Here is a 27,085-nt window from a genome sequence, read left to right as displayed (position 1 = left end):
TTAGCAAAAGCCAGCTAAATCCAGTTAAAACCAGCTAATACCAACTGATTTAGCTAAAAATAATAATAATAATAATAATTTAGTGATGTTGATAATATGGTTCTTGCAAGTTACATCTAAAACCAGCTGGTTCATAAAAAACTGCCAAAATCAAGTTTAGCAAATACATAAAAAAAAATGCAGCTAAAAAAACAGCTTAAACCAGTTGATATAGAAAACAACAACAACAACAAAAAACAATCCGACTAAAACCAGCTGACATAACAATAATAAAACAGCTTTAACCAGCTAAAACTGGTCTAAAACAAAATTGTTGATTTATCACAAAAAAAAAAATGTGAAATTAAAACTTCACTATTGATATACACTTTTGTTCAAAAGTATGGGGACGGTGAGATTTCTGTGAAAGTACAGAATAGTTGGAATAGTATTTCACAACAATAATGTTTACTGTATTTTTAATCAAACATATGCAAACTAGGTGTGTTCACGGTGTGTGTGTGTGTGTGTGTCCTACTCACTGCTGTGTGTGTGCACTTGGGTTAAATGCAGAGCACCAATGCCAAATATGGGTTACCACTTTCACTTCACTTTCAAATCAACCGCGGTTTTATCATTGGTAGAATATAAAATATTTCAGTAAAATATACTATAATTTATTCAGTATGTCAAACCATTAACCCGCTGCAACGGTTTAAAAATAACCTGGAGACTTGGCAACCCTGTCAGCCAGCTTCAGTAGCCATGTCCTGAGCTCTCGCTCTTGATTGAGCTTGCAGAGATTGACGTATCAGAGCACAATGCTCTAAATATTTAGATTTTGCCTGGGATACTTTACATTTTTTGGGCAAATCATCCCTCCTTCACACCGATCATACAGAATGAACAGAGAAACTGTCAGGCCTCCGTGTAACCCAATGTTTCGAGACATAATTTAGAAACAATTTCAATGCTTGTTGTCTGTATCTATTGCGATATAGCAGGATGCTAGACACAGAACTCACATATTGTTGCTTTTTTGTCTGCTGAATAAATAAGTGTAAACTTGTATGTCCAAAACAAAGAATCTTTGAAGTGTTTGAAAAAGGGTATTTAATAAAACAGTATTTTACACATTACATAAACTATCAAAAAATATGAGGCAATCATTTTAAAGTGCAACATCCCTTGGCTGTTCCTTAGTATTAGGTGTTCTTGTACCTTTATATTTCATAGAAAGTACCTTTAACACTGTTAACATCAAACAGTTTTTGCACGGCTGTCCCTGAATAATCACTAAGCCTGAGCTACAACAGATACTGGATATTACAGTTATAAGGTATATTAGCGTCTGGATGTTTTGGTATTGCTCTTCCGCATTTTATTATATCTCATCTGAATCATCCCAGTCGCTGACGCTCACTAAACTGCTCTTGAGAGTGCTGCCGGTTCCTGCGTCTGTGAGGCCTGAAAAACACAAAGAGAGAGATCAGACTCACAGAAATCAACAGGTGTTCAGCTAAAGACCTGCTGCTTAGAAGTGAAGGGGTCACACAACTATCTCAAATGTTTGTTTTTAGAAAAAGTAATAGTAATGTATTACATAAATTATTTAAACTAAACTATGACAATGGTTTGGCCAATATGTACTTTTTAGATTTAATGAAAAAGCAATCTGAGTTTCAAAAATGTCAATCATTTATGGTCATGATTTCTCATTAGCAAAATATTTGTATTTAACTGTATGACTTCTCTGGACCTGGCTTCTGTCCTTTGCCCGTGGACGAGCCCCACACACTCGTGCTGGTGTCCAGGCTCTTGTCCAAGCTCTTCTTGACAGGTGCAGGACATTGGCTGGGTTTGGTTACAGCGGGAACATCCTCCAGAGAGGAGATATCCCAGTCATCATCCTCATCATCTTCATCTGTGTACTGAAAGCAACAGGGCAGAACAACAACCCATTACAAATCTACTATAGAAATAAAACTAATGATTTCAGAAGATATGCAAAAATAAGAATCTTTATGGAATTATAGTCTGCTCATCCAATCTGTATGTTTTTATGGAAAGGATCATGTACTAGGAATTAGATGACTCATTAACAGCTAGTTCCTGCTCTACAATCTGATCTACATGTAAAGCTACAAACGAACAGGCACACCTGAGATCACAAACCAGTTAACCTCAAGACTATATTCAACCATTCACAGGTCTGGGGTCAGTACATGATTTTAAATAGGACTAATGTGCTAACCAAGGCTGATTTTTTATTATTATTAAAATACAACAAAAACAGGATTATTGTGAAATATTATTGCAATTAAAATAATCTATTTTAACATTATTTTAAAATATTATTTGTCCCTGTGATGGAAAAGCTTAATTTTCAGTAACCATTACTGAAATGGTAATGATTTATAACAGTGTAATTCAAGTAACATTGAGATCATAGTTTTTATTAATGTTAGTGAATAAAGATAATGAATTCGTTTTTATTTTTTAATTTTCTGTTTTCAATGTATATTAAATTAAACTTTTAGTAATTTTGTCATTTTTTTTGTCAAAATTTTTTTTTCTGTCTACAGTTTTTATTTTATTTTATTTCAGCTTTAGTTCTTAAGCACATCAAGTTAAACTAAACAGAAATGAACTAAAACTGAAATATAATAACTTTAAGTTTTTATATTTTATTTTGTTTCAGTTAACATTTATTTTACTTAAAGTAACAAAAATGTTTTTATTTTTTATTTTATTTTATGTTTTTTAGTTTTAAAATAACTACATAATAACCCCGCATTACTCCAGTCTTCAGTGTCATATGATCCTTCACAAATCTTCCTAATATACCCGCTGCTCAAGAAACATTTCTTATTATTAAATGTGAAAACTTTAGATTTTTCTGTAAGAAAATCATTTATAATATTACTGTTACTTATGATCAATTTAATGCGACCCTGCTGAATAAAAATGTCTTAAAAAAATTTTACAAACCCGAAACTTTTGAGCAGTAGTGTATATCTCAAATATTTATTACAGTTATGCTGATGAGCTACATTACCTTAGTGAATAAGTGTTTATGGTATTTTTTATTTATAATAAATGTTATTATTTATCTAGCACTCTTTAACATGCAGCTTCTCAATAAGATTTTAATTAAATGCCAAAGTACTTCAAAATAAATGTTGACATTTTCCACTCGTTCTCTGTTGTGGTAGATTAAAAGTCACATTTATTTACCTTTGTATACTGTTTATCTGTTTAAAGGAGCAGGTCTCACCTTTAGCTCTTTCTTTACATCTTGCTTTATATTTTTGACAGCTGTTGGCTTTTGAAGCAATGTATTAACGCCCCCTGCTGGTTTCTTTGGGCCTCGTGCTTCCAGCTGTTTTTCAAGGCTTTTGCCAAGAGCTTTGACTTTACCTACAGAAACACACACACACAAACAAAAATGTGTAAAATTTGAATTTCCAAATGCAATACAACTGCTCCACACCCTGACATTAGAAGCGAGTCTTACTGTGAGTAATCTTCGCCACGTTTCCATTCTGGTCAGTGTGTTTGTGGAGCTGTGAGAGGTTGAGCTCCTCCATCTCGCTGCCCTCGGTCCACTCGCTGTCGCTCTCGCTCAGAGCCGTCACGTCTGTGCTGATCACGGGAGCAGTGGAGCGCACAGCAGGAGCAGGAGCGAGAGAGGTCGAGCGCTGCTGGGTTCTAGCAGTCTGGGCTTTGACTGTGCTGCTCTCGACCTGGGCAGATTTCTTCTGTGTTTGAGGGGTTTCTTCTTCAGACGATTCCTCTTCCTCAGACGATTCTTCATCAGAGCTAAAAGGAGGAGTTCTGCAGGTGAGATGCAATATGCACATGTTCATAAAACCCAGAAAAAGGCACTGCAGCAAATAACAAAAACTGATTAAGTGATAACATGCTAAAATCAGTTATCATTTAAAGGGTTAGTTCACCCAATAATAAAAATTATGTAATTAATGACTCACCCTCATGTCGTTCCAAACCCGTAAGACCTCCGTTCATCTTGGGAACACAGTTTAAGATATTTTAGATTTAGTCCGAGAGCTTTCTGTCCCTCCATTGAAGCTGTGTGTACGGTATACTGTCCATGTCCAGAAAGGTAAGAAAAACATCATCAAAGTAGTCCCATGTGACATCAGAGGGTCAGTTCAAATTTGTTGAAGCATCGAAAATAAATTTTGGTCCAAAAATAGCAAACACTACGACTTTATTCAGCATTGTCTTCTCTTCCGGGTCTGTTGTGAGATTTCAAAACACAGCAGTGTAGTGATATCCCGTTCCCGAATTAATCACTCGATGTAACCGGATCTTCTTGAACTAGTTCACCAAATCGAACTGAATCGTTTTAAACCATTCGTGTCTCCAATAAGCATTAATCCACAAATTACTTAAGCTGTTAACTTTTTTAATGTGGCTGACACTCCCTCTGAGTTCAAACAAACCAATATCCCGGAGTAATTCATTTACTCAAACAGTACACTGACTGAACTGATGTGAAGAGAAAACTGAAGATGAAAACCGAACAGAGCCAGATAATGACCCGTTTACGAGTCAAGAACACCAGTAGTTCTATCGGACAGTTCGATTCAATAAACCGGTTGAAGAAAACGGTTCACTGGTTCTTTTGCGTTTAACGTAATGATTCAAGCCTTCGGTTTACCCGCGCTCATAACATTAGCACAGAATCAGTTCAGAATCAATCACCAAAAGAATCAGTTCGGTTCAGACGCTCTGTGTGTCGGTCTGCTTCACGCTGGATTAATGCTTATTGGAGACGCGAACCGTTTAAAACGATTCAGTTCGATTTGGTGAAATGGTTCAAAAAGATCCGGTTACATAGAGTGATTCGTTCGCAAACCGGATATCACTACACTGCAGTGAACTCGCTCACAACATACACGGAAGAGAAGACAATGCTGAATAAAGTCGTCGTTTTTGTTATTTTTGGACCAAAATGTATTTTCGATGCTTCAACAAATTCTAACGGACCCTCTGATGTCACATGGACTACTTTGATGATGTTTTTCTTCCCTTTCTGGACATGGACAGTATACCGTACACACAGTTTCAATGGAGGGACTAAATCTAAAATATCTTAAACTGTGTTCTGAAGATGAACGAAGGTCTCACGGGTTTGGAACGACATGAGGGTGAGTTATTAATGACATAATTTTGATTATTGGGTGAACTAACCCCTTAAGGCAAAGTGATAAACAACATACAAAATAAAGTTAACTGGAAACTGCATTTGCGTAGCACACTTCTGTAATGCGACGTGTTTCTGTTTAAAACCTGACTGTCAATGTTTTCAAATTAAAATTTAAATTAAAAATAAGGATTTTATGTTGCTTAAAATAAAATAAACATTTACAAAAATAAAAAATAATAATTTCCATGTTTCATTTCAAAGTTTCTAACATTAAGCATCATTTTCATTTAGTTTAAATTGAGGAACTTAAATTATTAAATATAAGAACAAAAACTTATCTTAACTCTTAAACTTTAACTTCTCTTACAAATAAAAAATAAAAAACAATTGCTAAAACTGTAACTAAATCAAAATTAAAACACAAAATCTAAAGATAAATCAAATTAAAAATATTATAAATAGTATAAAAGTATATTAATGAAACTAAAATAGTACTGTTGATTGGACATGATTGAATTAATATATATATATATATATGCAGGTCCTATACAGGGAATCTGCACATTTTTGATCAACAAATTTAATGACTTTTAAGACCTTTTTAAGACCTTCAAGAATTAAAATTAAGACCATTACCACAGTAAAAATATATATATAAAAGGACACTCGACAAAGCTGTTCAGGTTAACAAAGCACATTTGTATATGAGCAACAGTGCAAATAATCAGTGCATATTTGTCCTTGCCACAACTAAATGTTTTTGCACATTCCGAGTCAGGGAACATTGCTGAAGACGGTGCTCACATCTTCATTGGACATATAGGAGTGATGTCGGCTAATCGTGTGCAAAACCCACAGCATTTCGGCCTTCAGTGTAGTGGTTGGGGAGAATGTACCGAAGGCATTACTTGTACCGGGACCCAAAGACACCAACGCGGGTGTAACGTTAGCCTTTGAAGTAGATACCGATGCTCCAAACAACTGAATGGGGACAGTTGTTGCCTGACTGTCGGCATAGCGCTTGTGCTTCTCCCCTTTCATATGTGCATCAAGGGCTCTGCAGCCCATTGTTCCCAATTGTATCGTCTTTTTGCAAAGTCTGCACCACACTTCGTATTCCGACATTTTTTGTAACCAGCCGCGATATTTCTCATCATCGAGCCAGTTATCATTAAACCTACACTTCCCCATCTTGGCTTGCGTCTGTCACGCTCAAAGCTGAAACACTTCTTCGTCTGTTTCTATGACAGGCCTACGGGGAAAACACTGCCCCCTAAATTAAGTATGATGCCTGTGCTATAGGCACACGCTACTTACTTTTTGCTGTCTTTAGACAGGGACGTGCGCTGGTGAAATTACGTTAGCATGGAAAATAGCTTTTTTCCGATATCTTTCTTTCATTCTGCCCAGATGAAATTTAATGCCGCCCAGATGAAATTTAATGCCACTTTTCGAAAATTTGCGAAATTTAATACATTTTAAGACCTTAAAAAACGTATATTTTATTTAAGACGTTTTAATACTTTTTAAGGATCCGCGGAGACCCTGCTATACCAGCCTTGGTTATGTCAGCAAAAAACAATTAAAAGATAATAAAAATATATGTTTTAAATAATGTATTATACGAATATAAAAGTGTCTATTTAAATATAATTATTTTGTAATTTTGTTTAAATTTGTTAGTAATGTATCTGAAGATTTCCTAAAGGCCACAGTAAATGTTGCTGTACCTGTGATGCTGTAGTGGTGTGGAGGTCTTGGGCAGGGTGCTGGTTCTGCTGCGTGGAGCTGCTTGGGGGGTGTGCAGCTGTTTCGGAGCAGGGCCCGACACCACTCGAGTTACTGTAGATGGAAAACTGCTGGATCTGGGTCTGGACTGAATTACTGCAATAAGACAAAAATGAGCTCTACTGTCTACATGAGCCTCCTAAGGCAGCAAATGATACTCATTCATAATTCAGAAACAAAAACAAAAAGCACTTACAAAAAAGTGGGTGAAACATTGCATTTTTAAAATAATAAACGCAAGATATTTGCTTTAAACAGTATGCCACATTCCATTGGGAATATGTGTTTTATTTTGGTATACTTTATATATTATTATAGATTTTATTAATATTTTAAATTAGTTTTTACTTATATATTTTCATTTTAATATGAAAGTTTTGTCATTTTGTTGTGCCATTTTTATATATTTTTTTGTATGTCTACATAGCTTTCATACATTTTTATTTCAGTTAAAATTCAGTTACAATTCTCAGAGAATATTTAGTTTATTCAATAATTGTTTAAGTAACAAATATATTTAAAGTCTCGCTCTCACTCTTGAAACGCTGAAGTCAAATCCTGACCTTGTTCATGTTGTTTGGGTTTGGCTGGCTGCTCCGTGTTCCTCTCCTTTACTCTCTGCTCCAGTTTATGGTTGATCTCTTTCAGAATCCTCCGATACACTGGATCCTCTTCCTGTCTCTTCTGACGGTCAGTGATAACCTGGGACATAGTGCTCTTATATACTCCTTTAGAGAGACCACTGACTCCCTGAACAACATGACAGTCAATGAGGTTATACAGTGCCATGCCTTCTTAACTGCAGTCCAACAGCAGAATATATATGCTACTATAACTATATATATATATATATATAATAATAATAATAATAATAATATCTCTCTCTCTCTCTTTCTATATATATATATATATATACAGTACAGACCAAAAGTTTGGACACACCTTCTCATTCAAAGAGTTTTCTTTATTTTCATGACTATGAAAATTGTAGAGTCACACTGAAGGCATCGAGGGCTATTTGGAGAGTGATGGGGTGCTGCGCCAGATGACCTGGACTCCACAGTCACCAGACCTGAACCCAATCCAGATGGTTTAGGGGTGAACTGGACCGCAGACAGAAGGTAAAAGGGCCAACAAGTGCTAAGCATCTCTCGGGGAACTCCTTCAAGACTGTTGGAAGACCATTTCAGCTGACTACCTCTTGAAGCTCATCAAGAGAATGCCAAGAGTGTGCAAAGCAGTAATCAAAGCAAAAGGTGGCTACTTTGAAGAACCTACAATATGACATATTTTCAGTTGTTTCACACTTTTTTGCTATGTATATAATTCCACATGTGTTAATTCATAGCTTTATGATGCCTTCAGTGTGACGCCTTAATTTTCATAGTCATGAAAATAAAGAAAACTCTTTGAATAAGAAGGTGTGTCCAAACTTTTGGTCTGTACTGTGTGTGTGTGTGTGTGTGTGTATGTATATATGCACATTACCTTGATGCCTAGGATCTGCAGCCTATCTTCAAGGTTCTGCTGAGCTGCAAGACGCATGTCTCGCCTCAAACCTGGGTTCTTCAAAAGCTCTTGCACTTCCTGCTGCCACGACCGGCTCTCTGTGTGACTTTCAGAGATGCTAGAGGAATCTGAAAATATCCGAAAAATGACTACGGTAACTCCCAATTGCCAAGCAAGGTGACATGCTCTGAAAATTTTTTCTGTCATTCAGATACTGCCACTGATTTAAAAACAAACAAACAAAAACAAACCTTTTTAACTTGAAATAGCATAAACAATCATAGAGGAATGTTTATATTAGGGGTGTGATGAGACACTCATCCCACAAGAAGAGACGAGATGAGATTTTTATACTTTTTTTTTTTTAGAAATCCTCAATGATTAAATAAATAGGGAAGAATAGTATTTTATTTTCAACTGAAAAACATAAAATGCAAAGAAGTAGTTGCATTTTTAAATATACTTGTACTTCATGAAGTCAAACATGCAATTTTTTTCTTTAATTTTTCAGATTCATCAGATCTCGTGAGATCTTGTCACATCCCCTAATATATCATGGGCATAATATATCATACCATGTTTTTCTACGGTTTTAACAGACCCCTGTAAAGCGTGCGATGAGTTTGTTGGTGGGTAATTGAGAATGAATGGGGGAAAATCACGTGAGAGAAGACAGGTGGAGACTGGTAAGTTTAGGTATATGTCAGGTGGGAGGAGTTGGATCTGCATCCAGCCACGCCCCCTGGACTTGTGTTCTGAACACTAATTTAAGAAAGTAAGTAAACAACTCACACATTTAAATATAATCACTTTGTTATGTCAAAATAAGACAATTATTTTTTAAATGAGTAATCAGCTTGGTAAAATGTAAAGTAAATCTCTGTCTGTGACCGATAATCACTGAACATAAATTCACAAATAAAATATATTGTTTAATTGTTATTGCCTTCACTTATTATTTTGCAATAAATGTAAACCTGATGAGATTCATACTTGGTTTAAATAAAGACATACTGATTGCATTGTTAATGTTAAAATATAAAATAGAATTTTTCTTTTTTCTGATAGTGTAAGTTTTTATTGTAATTTTAAACCAAGAAAATGGGACTGGGACATGAATTTACATTAAAAAAAAACAAACAAAAAAAACCTTTGAGGACTTTGCCTGCTCATTTCAGAATATCACCGCACACCATTCTAAAATGCTCATTTGGTGCTCAAGAAACATTTCTGATGTTAATGTTAAAAACACTGCTTAATATGTTTGTGGGAACTGTAATACATAGGATTCTTTGTGGAACAAAAATGTCAAAAGAAAAGCATATATTAGAAGTCTTTATAAATGTCTTTACTTTCACTATTGATAAATTTAATGTGACCTTGCTGAATAATTACTACTAACTAGGGATGCACCAATACTGAGCTCCTGTACTCGTACTCGTTAAAATGCCCCGATACCAAACGCCGATAACGCACAGTGTTAAGTGCCTTATTCAGTTAAAGAAACACAGACAACAGAACAAAAGACAGCAGAATGGAGTTATTAGAGATTAAGGTTGTCTGTAGGATATCTTTGCAATGAATATAATGTTAAACATTCAGTATTAACGCATTTATAGCTGACGTTTGCGAGCTGATAAAGCACGCTGAGTGGATTGACCGCACATGTTTGACTGTATCTACTTTATAAATGAAGTTAACCAACTAACATATTCTTTTTTTACTTCTCTACCCAATATTTAAAAAACGTACAAATGCAATAAAAATATCGGTATCGGCAAGTACCAAAAATAAAAGTATCGATATTGGGTGAGAACTGAAAAAAGTGGTATCGTTGCATCCCTACAACTAACCCGTTCTAACCCCAAACATTTATATGGCGCTGTATATAAATGTATAATTAAATTATTTAAATAATAAACAATTGTCACTTGACCACTTCAGATTTTAATATCAGGTGTAAACAAGGCTTGAAAGTTTTTATTTTTTATATATAACTATAATTAAAAATATATATCTTTAAAAAAATTGTTTAGTTTGACCTTGCAAAAATGGGAAATAATATAAAATATAAATATGATGAACAACATTAAAGTATATAAAAATAACTTTTAAAATAACTTTTTTAAAGTGACTTTTATATTTTTTAAAACCCATAAACAGAGAATGCCAAACACTTAAAATATATGCTTGTTTACTGTATCTTTACAATCAAATTCCCTTTCTCTTGCTCTGAGCTGTCCAATAATTACATGCATGCTGTAACATCTGTGTTTACTGAGGAGAAAGATCTTCCAGCTCATGACTATAGCCCATAGCGCTCAGCACTTCACTTTAGCACATGCGCAGACCTGAGCCACAGATCCATGCAGACGGGATGCAAGCATGCCACAGACGACTACACTCAATCACTCTACTGCTTTACCTTTCTCCTCCTCAGACAGCTCCACTATAGGATCCAGTCTGTGGACTGAGCTGGACTGCTCTAATAGAACAGTGCAAAGAGGTCAGAGAAGAGGGCAGGGGTTATGGATGGACATATTCAAATCTAACCCTTAGCCTAAACCTCTCAATTTGCACTGATATTACTCATATGCTTAAAGACCCCAAAACAATTATGTTAGTGCATGCACGTTTAAAGCCATCATTATGCTAATGTTCAACAAAAATACACAGTTAACCTTAACATTCTATTCATCAAAGAATCCTGAAAAGTATAATGGTTTCCACAAGAAGCAGCACAACTGTTTTCAACATTGATAATAATAAGAAATGATTATTGAACACCAAATTAATATATTAGAATGATTTCTGTAGTAATGATGCTGGAAAGTCAGCCTTTACAGTTATACAGTTTGTATAACAGTTTTTACTGTATTCAAAAAAAAAAAAAAGGGGGAAAGAAAGCCTAGGTGAGGAGACTTCTGTCATAGACTACACATTAAAAACTTCGCCGACCTCAAACTTTTGACTGGTAGTTTAGCATCAGGTCTGACACCGTGTTCTAACTAGTTGTTACACATTAAGTTCAAGTAATATTTCTGTCCTCATTGACAGTGAATTGCTGAACAAAGCAATAAAATCACAGCAAATCAGAATATTTAATGTTTAAAATACAGCATAATTTTGGACTAATTCAATGTCACTTCACAAAAAAAAAACAGAAAAAAAACAACAATTTGCCCATTTTGTCATTGTTCTGATCTTGCTTTTTGGTTATAAAGAAACATGCAGATCCTCTGCTCCATAAGCCTGACATTACAACATGCAAAACCTTGGATCGTTGCAGCTGGTTATGAATCTTTCAATTATTTATGAAAATTATTTATTTCTTGAAGATTTATAGCATCATGCCTAATAAGGTAATAATGACTGTGAGGGATTAATATTATTTTGACATTATCTAAAAATGTTAAATCATCATATCATGCAGAGACTTACCACTGAGCACCACTTTAGCTTTGGTCTCTGGAGCCGGGGCAGCAACCACTGAAACCAAAATATAAAACAAACATTGATTAGGATTCTAAAGACAATATCTCTCATATATTAAAAAGCTGGTATTATTTGCTTTGGTACTATATTCACAAGTAAAGTGTATATTTTCAAAAATTTTAGAACAAAAATCCAAACTGATCGCTAGTCATTCTTCTAAAAACTGATTTCATGCTATCATTACGATTATACATATTTTCATCCATGCAATCACTGTTTCAAAACAACAAGTTTAAAAAAACAAGTTTAATGTGATATACTGTATACTGAGAACATTTGATTTAACCACCGAAACACAACAGTATGAGCTTCTTTCAATTTAGTACTTTTAATAATCAGTTCATTAAAGAGCAAACAATGCAAGACATGCATAAAATACATGTCTGTAACAGTCTTTATCCAGTGTGTAATCAAGAGATGTGATGACGGTATGATGTGGCCATAAGGTTTTGTGTTTACTGTCAGTGCAGTAAATGTCCTCCCTCTGCCATATGACTGAATCTATACTATATCTGAACTCTTCAGAAGAAGGGTGAGTTACAGTAATGTGCAGTCTTTACTATCTCATGGCATAACGTCATGTAACATGCTGTATTTGATGCCATCAGTCTCCCTTATTCTGACACATCTCTGATCAATCTCTAAAAGTACCTCTCATTTGTCTCTTGCTGTGTTCACAAATGACAAAACACACAGTTTTACAAATGAGGACATTGTCAAAAGAGGTTTTGGGTGATTTTGTCAGGTTTTGCACAGTTATGGGTACCAATTTGTCTCCAAAATATGGCTAAGTAGGTAAACTCACACACACACACACACACACACACAGGTATTACTATAATTATAGGTGACATTCCATAGGCATATTGGTTTTTATATTGTACAAACTGTATATTCTCTCCCCCTAGACTGTAACCCTACTCCTAAACCTTCCCTTACGATAATTATTTTCATTTACCCCATAGGGCCCAAAAACAAGTTCTTTAGAAACTATAGCTATGGATATCTAAAGATGCACCAAATGATTCACTGATTAACCTTTAAGAGGAGTTCAATTAAATAACAGACTAATGTATTACAGTTTTTTTCAGTCGCTAACAAGCATTTGTCCAAGCAGTTGTCACTTTTTCAAAACTCTAAACACAATTAGCACAGCATCTGTCTATTGTGGCCATACCATTCACACATTTCATGTCGTTTTCACACAATATGGAGTCATTGAACACATTTCCACAATGCTTACATTTTCTGAACAGACAAGCTATACCTCCCAACAAAATTATGGATCATTTTTGTAGCATTTACAAATGTTAACACACGACATCCCACAATAGCAAAAACAATGTTCCAAACCTTAGATACAGTATAAAAATCTATGCTTTTGCAATGATATCCGTTCAAAAACAATGTGGGCCCTATTTTAACGATCTGAAACGCAAGTGTCAAAGCGCGAAGTGCAAGTAAGTTTGTGGGCGGGTCTCGGCGCTGTTGCTATTTTCCCGGCGGGATAAATGGCTCTTGCGCCCGGCGCAAATCTAAAATGGGTTGGTCTGAAGTAGCTTCATTATTCATAGGTGTGGTTTGGGCGTAACGTGAAATAAACCAATCAGAGCGTCATCCAACATTCCCTTTAAAAGCAGGTGCGCAAGCTCCATTATGGATTGCTATTATTATGGCGTATTTACCAGGCGCACGCCAGGAGCGGTTCACAGCCGAGGAGACTGATGTTCTTGTAAGAGCAGTGAAAGACAGAGAAGTTGTGTTGTATGGGGATGGGAGAAACCCACCCAAAATAGCGTCGGTTAAACAGGCGTGGGAGGAAATAGCCACAATTTGTCAGATGTCATTATATACACATATGTCTTGCCACTATTTGGCCAACAGGTCTGATCCTTAATTACTACAATTAGCCTGAATAATTTAGATTTATTTCTATTTTTTCACATCTTCGTGGCACACCACAATGATTTCCGTCATCTCATGTGTTAATATTTTTTTTGTGTAACAATTTATGATTTGCAAAAATAACTGTTGCATCTGTGTAGATTACATGAGCAAAGTGTATGCGCGTTGTGCACGCTATACATTATGGTCAAGCATGCGCCCTTAAAATAGCATAATGAACAACGCGCAACGCGCCACTGACTTTAGACTAGGTTTTTTCTGGTCAGTGGCGCAATTGTTTAATGGAACAGCAAAATAGCACCAGGGATCGTTTGCGCCAGAACACGCCTCCTTTTTTGCGCTGAACCGCCCAGGGAGCGCAAGTTCATTCGCTAGTTTAGCGACGTGCGTCTGTGGAGGGAAAAGCGCGCTTTGCGCAGGTCCAAAATAGGAATGACACATGCGTCGGTGTACAAAGTCAATTGCGCTGGGTGCAAGATAGGGCCCTGTATCTTAGCTGATTTATGTTGTGTAAATTGGGCCAACCACAACTGATTCCTATCTGGCTTAGACTCAATGGCAGGGGTTATTTTTTTCTATTACATTGACACTTATACAATACAGTTTTTCTCAGTCACTTTGGTGCATTTTTCAAAACAGAAATGAAATTCTCAAAACTACTTGTACAACCTCCACATCATCTAGTCATTTATACACATCATAAAACCAGTTTCTCATTCTTTTGAACAAGTTGCGATTGCTTTTGTACATTCATGCAATTGATTATGCATGTTTATCGGCAGTTTTCTACATTATCAGTTGCTCATGTCATGTTGCTCAAAACGTATTGCATAGTTTTCTGTGCAACAGTCTTACCCTTCAAAACATCTAGTCTTTAGTTCATCATATAAGTCATTAAATGCAAAATGGTTAATCTAGTTGTCAAAAACTGCCTAGCACACTTTTTATATTTATTTTTACACATTATTATTAGACTTTTTGTACATTTGGCATGAATTGTCCAAGTGAATCTTGACTTATGAAGAGAATGTAGATGATAAACCAATGATAAACCCTTTCTCTGAAATAGCTCAAAGGTTCATCTCATGAATCTTCAGTTGAAAAGCTCATACTGTATAGACAGAGGACAACACAAGAGTTACACATTCTGAAAATGGACTTATTTTCATATTTGTGTCCATATTTGTTTTTCCTTTTCTATATCACAATGACATTGTAAAGGTTTTTTTTTTTTGGTCAGACTTTGTAAAAGTGTAACTGGGAATTCTATCCAGTCTCTTTCAGTCAATATCCCACATACAGTAATGTGTAAATGTGTACGTTTGAAATGGATATGGCATACATAAGCATATGGCATATTGTTCAATACAGAGGTTTACATCAGATCATCCCTCCAGAGTAAACTGTTATATTGACAACATGACTAAGCAATTTGACTGTCTTATCCGTAAACTATGACACAAGGACTTGTCATTCTGATGGCAGTGATATGTTCATTGACACAGATATTTATTTTTGAGAGATGAACTAAGGATTTTGAGCAGGAGACTGGCTTTTGCAGGTAATTCATGGTGATTTGCTATTTGTACGAGTTGTTTTGAGAAATGCACTTTATGTTTTGCAAATTGTGAGTTTGATTCGAGAAATGTACCAAAGCGACTGAGAAAAACTGTAAAAGGAGGACTTTGAAGAGTGATGTTTTTGGAAACAGAAACAGAAAAAGACAAACACTGTAATGTATGGACGAGGAAGAGTAAGAGCAAGGGGCCCAGGGAGAAGAGCAGGCCCAGTGAGAGGTGCAGTGAGAGGAGCAGGAGCAGTGAGAGATGCAGTGAGAGATGCAGGAGCAGTGAGAGGAGCAGTGAGAGGAGCAGGAGCAGTGAGAGGAGCATGAGCAGTGAGAGGAGCAGTGAGAGGAGCAGGAGCAGTGAGAGATGCAGTGAGAGATGCAGGAGCAGTGAGAGGAGCAGTGAGAGGAGCAGGAGCAGTGAGAGGAGCATGAGCAGTGAGAGGAGCAGGAGCAGTGAGAGGAGCATGAGCAGTGAGAGGAGCAGGAGCAGTGAGAGGAGCAGTGAGAGGAGCATGAGCAGTGAGAGGAGCAGGAGCAGTGAGAGGAGCAGTGAGAGGAGCAGTGAGAGGAGCATGAGCAGTGAGAGGAGCAGGAGCAGTGAGAGATGCAGTGAGAGGAGCAGTGAGAGGAGCAGGAGCAGTGAGAGGAGCAGGAGCAGTGAGAGGAGCAGTGAGAGGAGCAGGAGCAGTGAGAGGAGCAGGAGCAGTGAGAGGAGCATGAGCAGTGAGAGGAGCAGGAGCAGTGAGAGGAGCAGTGAGAGGAGCATGAGCAGTGAGAGGAGCAGGAGCAGTGAGAGGAGCAGTGAGAGGAGCAGTGAGAGGAGCAGTGAGAGGAGCATGAGCAGTGAGAGGAGCAGGAGCAGTGAGAGATGCAGTGAGAGGAGCAGTGAGAGGAGCAGTGAGAGGAGCATGAGCAGTGAGAGGAGCAGGAGCAGTGAGAGATGCAGTGAGAGGAGCAGTGAGAGGAGCAGGAGCAGTGAGAGGAGCAGGAGCAGTGAGAGGAGCAGTGAGAGGAGCAGGAGCAGTGAGAGGAGCAGGAGCAGTGAGAGATGCAGTGAGAGGAGCAGGAGCAGTGAGAGATGCAGGAGCAGTGAGAGGAGCAGGAGCAGTGAGAGATGCAGTGAGAGGAGCATGAGCAGTGAGAGGAGCAGGAGCAGTGAGAGGAGCATGAGCAGTGAGAGATGCAGTGAGAGGAGCAGGAGCAGTGAGAGATGCAGTGAGAGATGCAGGAGCAGTGAGAGGAGCAGGAGCAGTGAGAGGAGCAGTGAGAGGAGCAGTGAGAGGAGCAGTGAGAGGAGCAGGAGCAGTGAGAGGAGCATGAGCAGTGAGAGATGCAGTGAGAGGAGCAGTGAGAGGAGCAGTGAGAGGAGCATGAACAGTGAGAGATGTAGGAGCAGTGAGAGGAGCAGTGAGAGGAGCAGTGAGAGGAGCATGAACAGTGAGAGATGTAGGAGCAGTGAGAGGAGCAGGAGCAGTGAGAGATTGTTTTTATTTTAACCCCCCCCCCCCTTTTTTATCTGGGCTTTTTGATGTTGTTGTTTTATGTTCAGAATGCTCTTATGTGTTTCATTGATATTTTGTTCACTGTAGGCAATACTGTCAAACCTGTTCTGTTGTATCATACCGTGTTTCTACTGTACCTCCTGCAGTAAACAGTAAAGGGAAAAATAGCTTTTTACTGGAATGCTTTTGAATGTGAACATTACTGTGCATTTGGACATACAGTTCCTAACCAAGAAATTTAGTGTAAAACAGTGAATTGCATGTTTTGCATGCATATACCTGTAAAACTGAGACTAAAAAGCCTATGCAGTTTTTGTAATATCAACAATATCCAGTATTTTGAAACCTGGTGTACTTTGATTGACTGCATGTATCTTTTGAGGTGAAAACAAGTGTTATTCTTTGACAGGATAATTTAATTTTGAGTCAGATTTCCAGTGTTTTGGTAAAGTTGGTGTGTGCAGAGAAAGATGTGTTCTATTTTGAAATGAAGATTTAGTATATATTTAACAAAATGTGTTTTTGAGAAGAAAATTATCCATTTGGCCAATTGTGTTTTGTAGGTGTGAGTCTGTGTTAAGAGTTTAGAAAAAGTATCTGAAGTATGGTTAAGCGCTTGCTAGCGATTGAAAAAAACTGTAAACTGAATGAGAAGACAAATCAAATGAAAAGCCTGGACAAATGAAAATATGCGAAAATGTTTGAAAAAAGTGCAATTTTTATGAGTTTTGAAAATGTAACAGTTGCTTGTGAAAATAGTACCAAAGCGAATTAAAACGTTTTTGTCTACATACCTTCACGCTGTACTGTTATTGCTGGTGGCTTTGATGAGATCTGTTTCATCTGTCATATACACAAAACTGCATGTTATTTCTTAGAACAATAAAACTCAGTCAGCAACACTATTTCTGAGCCGTCATTTCAAATGTAAATGTTTTACTGAAAGGACGACTTGCATAATGAGGAGCTGACAACATATAATCAGTGTGATGATAATGACACAAGCGTCCGGATATGTTCCCACCAGTACACTCCTTCAGTCCAAACCTAAAGATCATGCTGTAGGCCGCTGCACTAATACAGGAAATCCTGAACAGTCGAGCCTCTTCCTGTGCTGGGGTACAGTACTGACCTGCTTGTTTTGAGAGGCAATAATCTGCTGCTGCTCCTGCAGCCTGTGGCTCAGCTCCTGCACCTGTCGTCGTGATTCCTCCCGTCCTTCTGACACGGCCGAGCGCAGTTTGAACAGCTCCTCCTGAAGCTGACGGACCAGATAAAACCAGTATGTGGATCTATGAGCCATTCCTGTATTCAAACAGCTACATGATGCCTGTGACACCTACCAGACTTCTTTCACCGTCATGTTCCTCCTTCATTTTTTGCATTTTCCCTGCCCACTTCACTTCCTAAGTAAAGAAAAACATCAGCTTTAAGTTCAATTCTAAGGTGTGGTAAACTGGACTGTCCCACATCGAGTGAATGTTGAATGAATCTCTTACTTGTTTGTGGAGTTTTTGTTGAAGTTTAACAACTTCCTGCCAGTGTTCATTGCTGGCTGATGTACTGGGCTGTGTCTGGACCGGCTGCATATTTTCCTGCTGTAATTTTAGCAGCTCCTAGAGAGAGATAATTACCATTTTAATGCCATTTCAGTATGTTCACATCACATAATATCAATACTTCATAATATAAATGTTTGCCTTTTTCATCAGAGCATTTTATCCTTAAATTAAAATGTTAATTTATGGTTTTCTGGTTCTATTTTCACAAGCAACTGGTACATTTTCAAAACTATCAGATAGTCAAAACTGTACTTTTTTCAAACATTTCAGCAGATTTTCAGCTGTCTTAGTACAATACACACAATCACAAAGCGTCTTGTTTACTGCACAAAATAAGTGTTTCATCTAATGTTTCATTGACAGTAATTTAAAATATTAGTCTGTTATCTAATTCATCTGAAAGGTTAATGAGTGAATCATTTGGTGCATCTATAGATTTCTATAGATTCAATAGATATAGTTTCTAAAGAACTTGTTTGCAGTTTAGGGATAACCAAATGTAATGAATTATTTTTACACTAAAAGGGATTCATCTTAGATGATAACCACTGTTTTGTAAGTTTGTAAATGGGGACAAAATGTTTATTCAAGTTTTATGTGAGCAAGTAAGTGTGTGTATTTCTAACGTGACAAGTATTGCCTCTATTACTGTAATTATCTCAGCATCATAGCTGATTTGAAACATGCATCTTGCATTGTTTGCTCTTGAACGAAAGAAGATCACTATGTTGTGTTTTGGTGATTAAATCAAATGTTCTCTAAATATTCCTATAATCTTATGTTTTTAAACAATGATTATGTTGACTGAAAACATGTATACTTGTAATGAAAGCATGAGATCAATTTTGTGATGTGAGCAGTTTGAAAATATACTGTACACCTTAATTGTGAAAATAGTACCAAAAGTAAAAGAAACAAAAAAAAAACATCTGTAAATCCAAGTTTCAATCAAATCAAGTTTGGCAATCCAGCATATTACATAATATTATAGTATATAATAGCATAAATGATATTATTTTAATACAATTATTTGATTTTTATTTATTATTAATTTAAATGATGACCAACATGTTTTGTCTGAAATAAAAACCTACATTTTCTAGGTTTCTGTTCTTTTGATGCATTGAATCCATGTCCCGCAGACAGGCTTGCTTGACTTCATCTATTTTGCGGTTCATTCGCATTTTCTCTTCTTCTTTCCATATTTCCAGTTGTCTCTTAAACTCTTCCTGCCTTTCAATGAGCTCTTTCTCCTGGAGAAAAGTCAATATGAAATAGTTATTTCAAATAACAAATCATTTGATTAAAAACACGGTGTGTCTTCGGTCTCCTGTAACCTGTTTAGCTGAGTAGTCTTTCTGCTGTGTCTCCATTTGGGACGTGACCATGGTCAGCTGCTCCTGTAGTTTGCTGATCTCCTCTTGTAACTTCATGGTCTGAATTTTTTTCTGATTATCTGTCATCAGTCCTGAAAAAATGAGATGCTTGAATCATCCTTGTGAAAAAGAAGTGTGCCTAATTGTTTTGAATGAGCATAGTATATATATATATATACACACACATGCAGATTATATAATCCTTATCAAATAAAATGCTTGTTAAACGTACTTAGAGTACAATTTCAAGACTATGTTTCTTTTTTAAGAAGTGCACTCTGTAACGATGGAAAAAAAAATACCATGGATTTAAAAAGTTTTAAATCGCATTTTAAATCTTTTAAAATCGTTGTTAAATCATGTTGTAATGTTTGATCATGCTTTATAGAAATACACTTATTTTGATGTGTGGACTAACATACTAAAGCACAATAAAAAAAACTGTAGTGTTATATAATTGAAGTTAAAGTTGATGTATTTTTATATTTTACTAAATAACTTTATCATTAAAAACTTGTAATTACAAATATATTTAAATATAACAAGTTCCAGTAAAAATTACAATAAAGTATATTTTAGTTTACCATAAATACTATATTTAGCTATACAATTTAACCACATTTCAAGGAGGTAGAAATAATTATAAAATTACAGATAAAGATGTACTTATATATATATATATATATATATATATATATATATATATATATATAGTAGTTTACTTATATAGTATATATAGTAGGTCAAAAACACTCTAAAGTTCAGCTTATTGCTTTTAATATAAACTTATTTATCATAAATGATAACGATAAATGATAAAACAATGCAATTTCATTTAACTTATTAATTATACATTTCAATACATTTGTGTATTATAAAAAATGAATACATTTTCATTTAATTACAATTAACATTCAGTTAAGAGTCTGGAAACATTCCATTAAGTTTGCATTCTTTTAGAGCATGTTTTTTCCATAATTTCATGTTAAAAGTATGCCTAAGTGTACTTCTCCACAAGGGCAAGCAGAACAGACGGACACACATGTGAACTGATTCTACAGTTTGAACTCACTGATGTCAAACTCCGCTGGATGTCTGCGCTGCACGTGACTTTGCAGGAAAGAGGCATTCATGAAGGCTTTCTCACAGTGTTGGCACTGGAAAGCAAACAAAATCAAGAGCTTTATTAATATCCGTGACAAATCAAATCTGTGAAGATAAATACTCTTAGGTGCCTTGCTTCTTTTCTATTATTCCATTGAAATAAGAAAGTCATTATATGATGGTAAGTACATGATGAAAGATTTTTTATTTTTTTGGGGTGGGGGTGGGCAGGGGTGAACTATTTTCTTTAATGGTAATGAAACCAAATGGGTTGAAAAAACGAATGTGCCCGGGAGAATGGTTGCTGAAGGTCAGAGTGAACACGAGCCCTTCTCAGGTGACAGCTCCACACATCTGTCACTCACACCCCACTCACCCATAATACCAAGAGACAGTGTGGGCACGTTGCCATGGAAACACCGGCTGGTGCAGGGCTGATGTTACATCTTTTCCCCGCTCTACCTCTCGCTCCAGTTTACTGATATGCAGAAAATCCACAGCGCTGCACATCATACACCACATTTAGCAGCCAAAACACCCGTCTGGTACTCTCATGCAAATTTAACCACACCGCCAGTGATACCCATCACAAACACACGCTCTGCATTTGTCTTTTTATCTGCAACAAGACAGGGAAGACTGTTTCTGTAAGATACCCTCTGTGTGACATAACCGCATTGCTGCACTAACATAGCTTCCCAAATCAACTGTGAAATCTAATTATGTGTTTAGGATCCACTGATGTCAATCTGCAGCCTCAGCAGGTGTTGAACAAAGACCAAGACAATGTAATACAGAACCGGAGCAGACTCTAGAAAACTGAAAAAAAAAAAGAAATTATATATATATATGGGTCCAATTTCACATTGTGAAGTATTTGTTGTACTGCCTTTATTTATGCACATTTAAAGAAAAATATATATCAGTAAACAAGAAATGTCACTTTAACACCATAATGCAAAACAATCTGACTGGTACTTAAATTAGACTTCATTGTCTCTATGCAAAATGCAACATTTTTTTTGATTTTAGGGGAAACTTTGGCAGATCCAGCTACACTTAGGTAACCACTTCACTGCTCAGAGTTAAAAACGCTCGATCCTGAATTAAACAGTAAACCATGAGCAGCACTTTCATTTCGATTCTGCTGTCAGGCGCCTGTGCTTTTCCTAGCAACCACATGAAACACCAGGCGCTGCCTTGGCGACAATAAATAGCCTTGCCTTGAGCGACAATTCCATGATTGCAAATGAGCAAACAGCTGATATAGCCTTGGTACAAAGACCGAAATGTTTCTAAAAGCAATGCAGCATGCTGTTTAATTTCATTAAGGAGATGAGAAGGGAGGGGATGATGGGGGGGGGGGTGCTTTGATTTCTTTCTTTTATAAGTGTAGTACAAGTCATCGTCACCAGCTGACACCATCTGCTCCGTTCACCAAATCCTGAATGCCGTGTCCAAAAAACACAGCATCTGGTGATTAGCTAATCCTGTCCCGGCCTGCAGGCCTGATTATAGACTTAAAAGTGTTGACATCACTTCATTTAGAACGAATACTAAATCACATACATTGGCAAGATAGGAAAAGCACATCCTTCACTAGTGATGGTAATGCACGCACACACACACACACATATTTTTGTTTTGTTTTGTTTTTTACAAATTACACATTAAAACATTTTTTCTTATTTTAGTATTATTTACATATTAGTATTATATTTACTTATATTTTGAATGAGATATTTTTAGGTTTTAAATTTGCCACCTGGTCCACATCCACGGCACTTATCTGATGCCAGCATACATACATACATATATATATATATATTGTTTTTTTTACAGATTACACATTAAAAAAAAAATTCTTATTTTAGTATTATTTACATATTAGTATTATATTTACTTATATTTTGAATTAGATATTTTTAGATTTTAAATTTTTATTCGAATTTTAGTTTTAGCAATTTTGTTATGGGCTTTTATAATTTTTAATCATTTTTATTTTTATTTTTAGATTTAATCTTTTTTTTTGTAATTTCAGTACTTAAAATGACTTAACTTAAAATAATTTTATGCCAGGGCATTTCAAATTTCCATGTAATATTAATGTTTTCTTTCAGCTTCATCTCAATTAACGAAAAATTTATATTTTCTTTCAGCTTCATCTAAATGAACGAAAATTAGGGATTCAGCATTAATGTTGCACCTTCACACCATCAAATGTGAGAAAACCACACATTATATACACATTGAAGTGTGAGACTGGCGAGGAATAGAGTCTAGCCTTGAGGGGGAGGTGACAGCGACAATGAAAATGCTAATACACACATTCACACTCCAGCACGGGGCTGTACAGACCTTGTGGTAATTGGCACCGATCCCCGTGCTGAACATGGCTTGCTGAGAGGCTATGATCTTCTTCCTCTGCTTCAGCTCCTCCTTTAATGTCTTTGCATCCTGGGTTTTTTTCTGCAGCTGGACGCAGAGCTGCTCCTTCTCTTGCGCCTGCGTCTGAAGCCTCTCCTCGGCCGCCTGCAGGCTGATGCTGAGGCAGTCCTGGGAGTGCAGCAGGTACTCCACGGTCAGCTGGGCCAGCCGGAAGAGCTTAATCAGGGCCGAGTCCACGGGACTCTGACAGCGTTGACAGCGCTCGCCCTCCACGCTGCAGAACGTCACCTCTGTGATGTGCTCCTGTAGGGTGTGGAAGTCCAATTCGGAAGCCACGCGGTCCACATCCACGGCACTGATCCGACGCCAGTCCACATTCTCACGCCGGGCTCTGAACCTGAAGGGCGGAGGGATGCCGGTGGCTCCGGAGGACGTAAGCGGTCCGGACATGGAGGATGCGGCCGGTCTGCTCAGGCTGCCGGATGAGGGCTGACTCTGTGGAGAGCTCAACAGAGACGGGATTCCCGCTGAGGAATGGGTTCCCCGGGGATCTGGCGGGTATGGATAGTAAACGTTGTCATAAAATGGCTGTAGGGGGAAACAAAGAGCTAGGTGAATTCTTCAAAAAAGAGACGTGTATTCCAGCAACGTGACATTTAATTAATAAAGGCCACACATAAAAACATTCCTGATTGATTCCACCGCTGCAAGCTAATCGTTAACGTACCAGCTAACAGCAACAACACGGGTCCACATGAATATGAGCGTTCATTAAACAGCTTACATGCGAGAATAAAACGAATTTAGCGTCGATGTATGATAAGTTCCACCTTATTCTGCTGAATCCTGCTGTCGCTTGTCTCCTTACCATCTTGCGGTGTTTGTGAAGTCTTGATGAATGATCGGAGCGCTCGCAGTGTCAGGGCGTCCTGTGCGTTTCTATGGAAACAAGAGCGCGCGTCCCAGTTTACACAGCACACTGCACGAGAACAGAAAGGAAGAGCACGTGCACGTTAAAGGTATTTGACCTGTTATATGTCACTCAAGAAAACAGATCATGTTTATAAGGTGTTATTTCATAAAATTGACTTTTCTTTATTTGATCTTGAACAATGTCCTTCTTCTAAAAGATATAACTATCAGAACACAGTTTCTTTTAAAAATTAATTATCCCAAAATATCCACTTCTCTTCACATACAAGGTGCATATTTCTTATTCATGACTACGTTTGAAAACTATTTAAAACGACTGGAACGCGAATATATGTTTGCTTTAATAATAATCATTTTTATTCAGCAATATAAATACTTAAAAAGGGAACGTAGTTTTGCACTGTTAACTAATTTCATGACCATTTTTAATTTATATAAATTCACTTTTATAATTTGTAATTTTAAAATTTTAAGGTGATTAAAATTTGGTATGTTTAATTTTGCAGGCCACAACAATTTTTTAAAATATATTTTAGGTAAATATTTATATATTAATGATATTCAATGTTTCATTGCCTTCATGGAAAATATAAAAGGTAAGGTTATTTACTTTTCCTTTTCAGTGAAATGTGATCTGAAAGGTTTATTTTCATGAGATTTGACCATGTTCTTTAACACAGACTGAACTTGAACGTCTCGAGCATTTCAACAGTCTTCTTCTCAGATTACTGGCCCTTCAAAACATCTCAAGTTGGGACAAGCTCAGTTCCCGAACAAAAGGGGGACTCGTGCATGAGAACGGGACAGAAAGATTGGTTAAACCAGAAGGAAAAGTCTCAATATCAATTAAATAAAACGGAGAGAGTGATAAATATAGCATGAAGGTCGTTTTCAGCCATTTTCACAGCAAACCAAAAAGTTTTCGCGACTCACCCATCGAGCGCGGAGTAACGGGGAAGACAGATGCAATGGCTCTTACCTCTCGGTTAAGAAGTTTTTGCAAACAATCCACGCAGAAGAACGTCAAACCCGGCCATCCGAGAATCCGCTTTACCCCTGCTCTGCGAATCAAACTGACGATACACGGTTGCGGTTATCTTTAACACAGGCAGACTCGAGCCCAACAAAATGATTCCCCCAAATGTGTGAGATCCAGAGCGCCGTGACGTCACAGCGAATTCCTGGCGCGAGCCTCATCTCATCTCTGGGGCCCGGGGAGGGGGAAGGGCGCGCGAACATCCACAGGCCACACGATAAACCTGCGGCGGCACTAAATCATGACATTTACTGACTACCAGATAATTAAAAATATTCTCGTGCAATTAAACTTTATTCAAACCTGATTATTTCCAAAATAATAAGACAACTAAAACGATGCCTAAAAGGAACTAAATATGATTCCAAACCGGACAGAAATAATAAAACGCATGTCCTTTCAAAAGCACTTGAAACGTTGATAATATTATACAGATATTTTATCAAACAGAACGAAATGTTTAAAGTGAGAAAAAGCAACAACATCAAATCGCAGAATAAAAAATGTCACCAATGTCATCATCCATTATATTTAGACAATTTATTATTATTATTACTATACATAAGATTATAAAATTTATGTGTGTGTGTACATCTGAAAATACAAAGCATATATATATATATATATATATATATATATATATATATATATATATATATATATATATATATATATATATATATATATATATATATATTAAAATAAAAATAAAAATTAAATATTTTTGAATATATATATATATATATATATATATATATATATATATATATATATATATATATATATATATATATATATATATATATATATATATATTATAATTTATGATAATGTATACCAACTCAGAACAGAACAGTTTAACACTAAATCTATACTCACAATGAAAGGAGACCATACTTAAGCGTTACCAAATCAAACATCTCCTCCGTTATGAGTTGAGCGTTTCTTAGTGAATGGCGCCATCCAGTGGTATTTATTAGTTAGTGCATTTCGCGCATGTTTGAAGAACATTTCCAAGTGCTCAAATCACCTCAGTTGTGTTATTTATCATTTGATTGAGCTTCCGTCGACGTTCCTGTACAATCTGGCTGTTATATAAGTGTAGTATAATAAAAGTGGAATGCAGAAATATTAAAATTTACACCAGGGTGCAAATATAACACTGAACATGCTGCTATCTGTAATATTTTAGGTAATTCTTTCTTACATATTATAAAGGCACACGCCACAGTTGTATATTTGCAGAGGTAGGGTGATGTAAAATAATTTTAATTAAATTATGAAGAAGTAGAAGCAAGGTCTTATTCCCCTACATTAACATTTTCAGTATAGTTCCATAAGATTTTAGTCTTAATAGACCTGAATCATAATGAGACTTTTTCTTCATATTGTGCATGGAAGTAAATGCATTTTCAAATAGGTTTCTTTTAGATAGCATTTGGTAATTAGGTTTTATAGCATCTCTCTCTCTCTCTCTCTCTCTCTCTCTCTCTCTCTCTGCATGCACACATACATGCACACACACTCCTGAGGTTGCTCACTGTAGCTAATCTCAACCAATGATTGCCTCATTTTTGGTTACTAGATAATAATAGTAAATGCAAATGTAAATAATAATATATATATATATATAGCCTCAAAGGACAATATTTTTGTAATGTGCAAAATATTTATTTATTCAATTCACATGATTTCTATTTCACAAGATTGCTATCTTCCACAAATGCATTATTTGAGAAGAAAAAAAATTAACACTGGAGAC

The 27,085-nt window shown here is 36.5% G+C and overlaps 1 protein-coding gene across 6 annotated transcripts; it reads right to left on the bottom strand.

Moving 5' to 3' along the window:
- Positions 1-1,075: 1,075 nt before the first annotated feature.
- Positions 1,076-25,507, bottom strand: LOC128015354 (cilium assembly protein DZIP1). Of its 6 annotated transcripts, none has more exons than XM_052599117.1 (19): positions 25,267-25,507; positions 24,223-24,333; positions 23,325-23,942; positions 20,935-21,019; positions 19,824-19,954; positions 19,581-19,739; positions 18,424-18,540; positions 18,268-18,330; positions 18,057-18,185; positions 17,719-17,767; positions 11,894-11,941; positions 10,878-10,937; positions 8,432-8,580; positions 7,507-7,693; positions 6,886-7,039; positions 3,497-3,801; positions 3,257-3,399; positions 1,721-1,910; positions 1,076-1,446 (listed from the first exon to the last, which is right to left on the bottom strand). In XM_052599117.1, the coding sequence occupies exons 2-19, from the start codon at positions 24,223-24,225 to the stop codon at positions 1,364-1,366; spliced, it is 2,673 nt and encodes an 890-aa protein (XP_052455077.1). In that variant the 5' UTR covers positions 24,226-24,333; positions 25,267-25,507; the 3' UTR covers positions 1,076-1,363. The 6 variants fall into 6 exon arrangements, with proteins under 6 accessions (XP_052455077.1, XP_052455076.1, XP_052455075.1 ...); XM_052599116.1 differs by having other exon boundaries at positions 3,497-3,816; positions 24,223-24,293; XM_052599115.1 differs by having other exon boundaries at positions 3,497-3,816; positions 25,267-25,506.
- Between the last annotated feature and the right edge of the window lie 1,578 nt (positions 25,508-27,085).

The sequence above is a fragment of the Carassius gibelio genome, chromosome A6 (assembly GCF_023724105.1).
Source record: "Carassius gibelio isolate Cgi1373 ecotype wild population from Czech Republic chromosome A6, carGib1.2-hapl.c, whole genome shotgun sequence".
Taxonomy (NCBI): Eukaryota; Metazoa; Chordata; class Actinopteri; order Cypriniformes; family Cyprinidae; genus Carassius; species Carassius gibelio.
The sequence above is the reverse complement of the archived record's forward strand: the minus strand, read 5'-3'. Positions and strand labels throughout refer to the sequence as shown.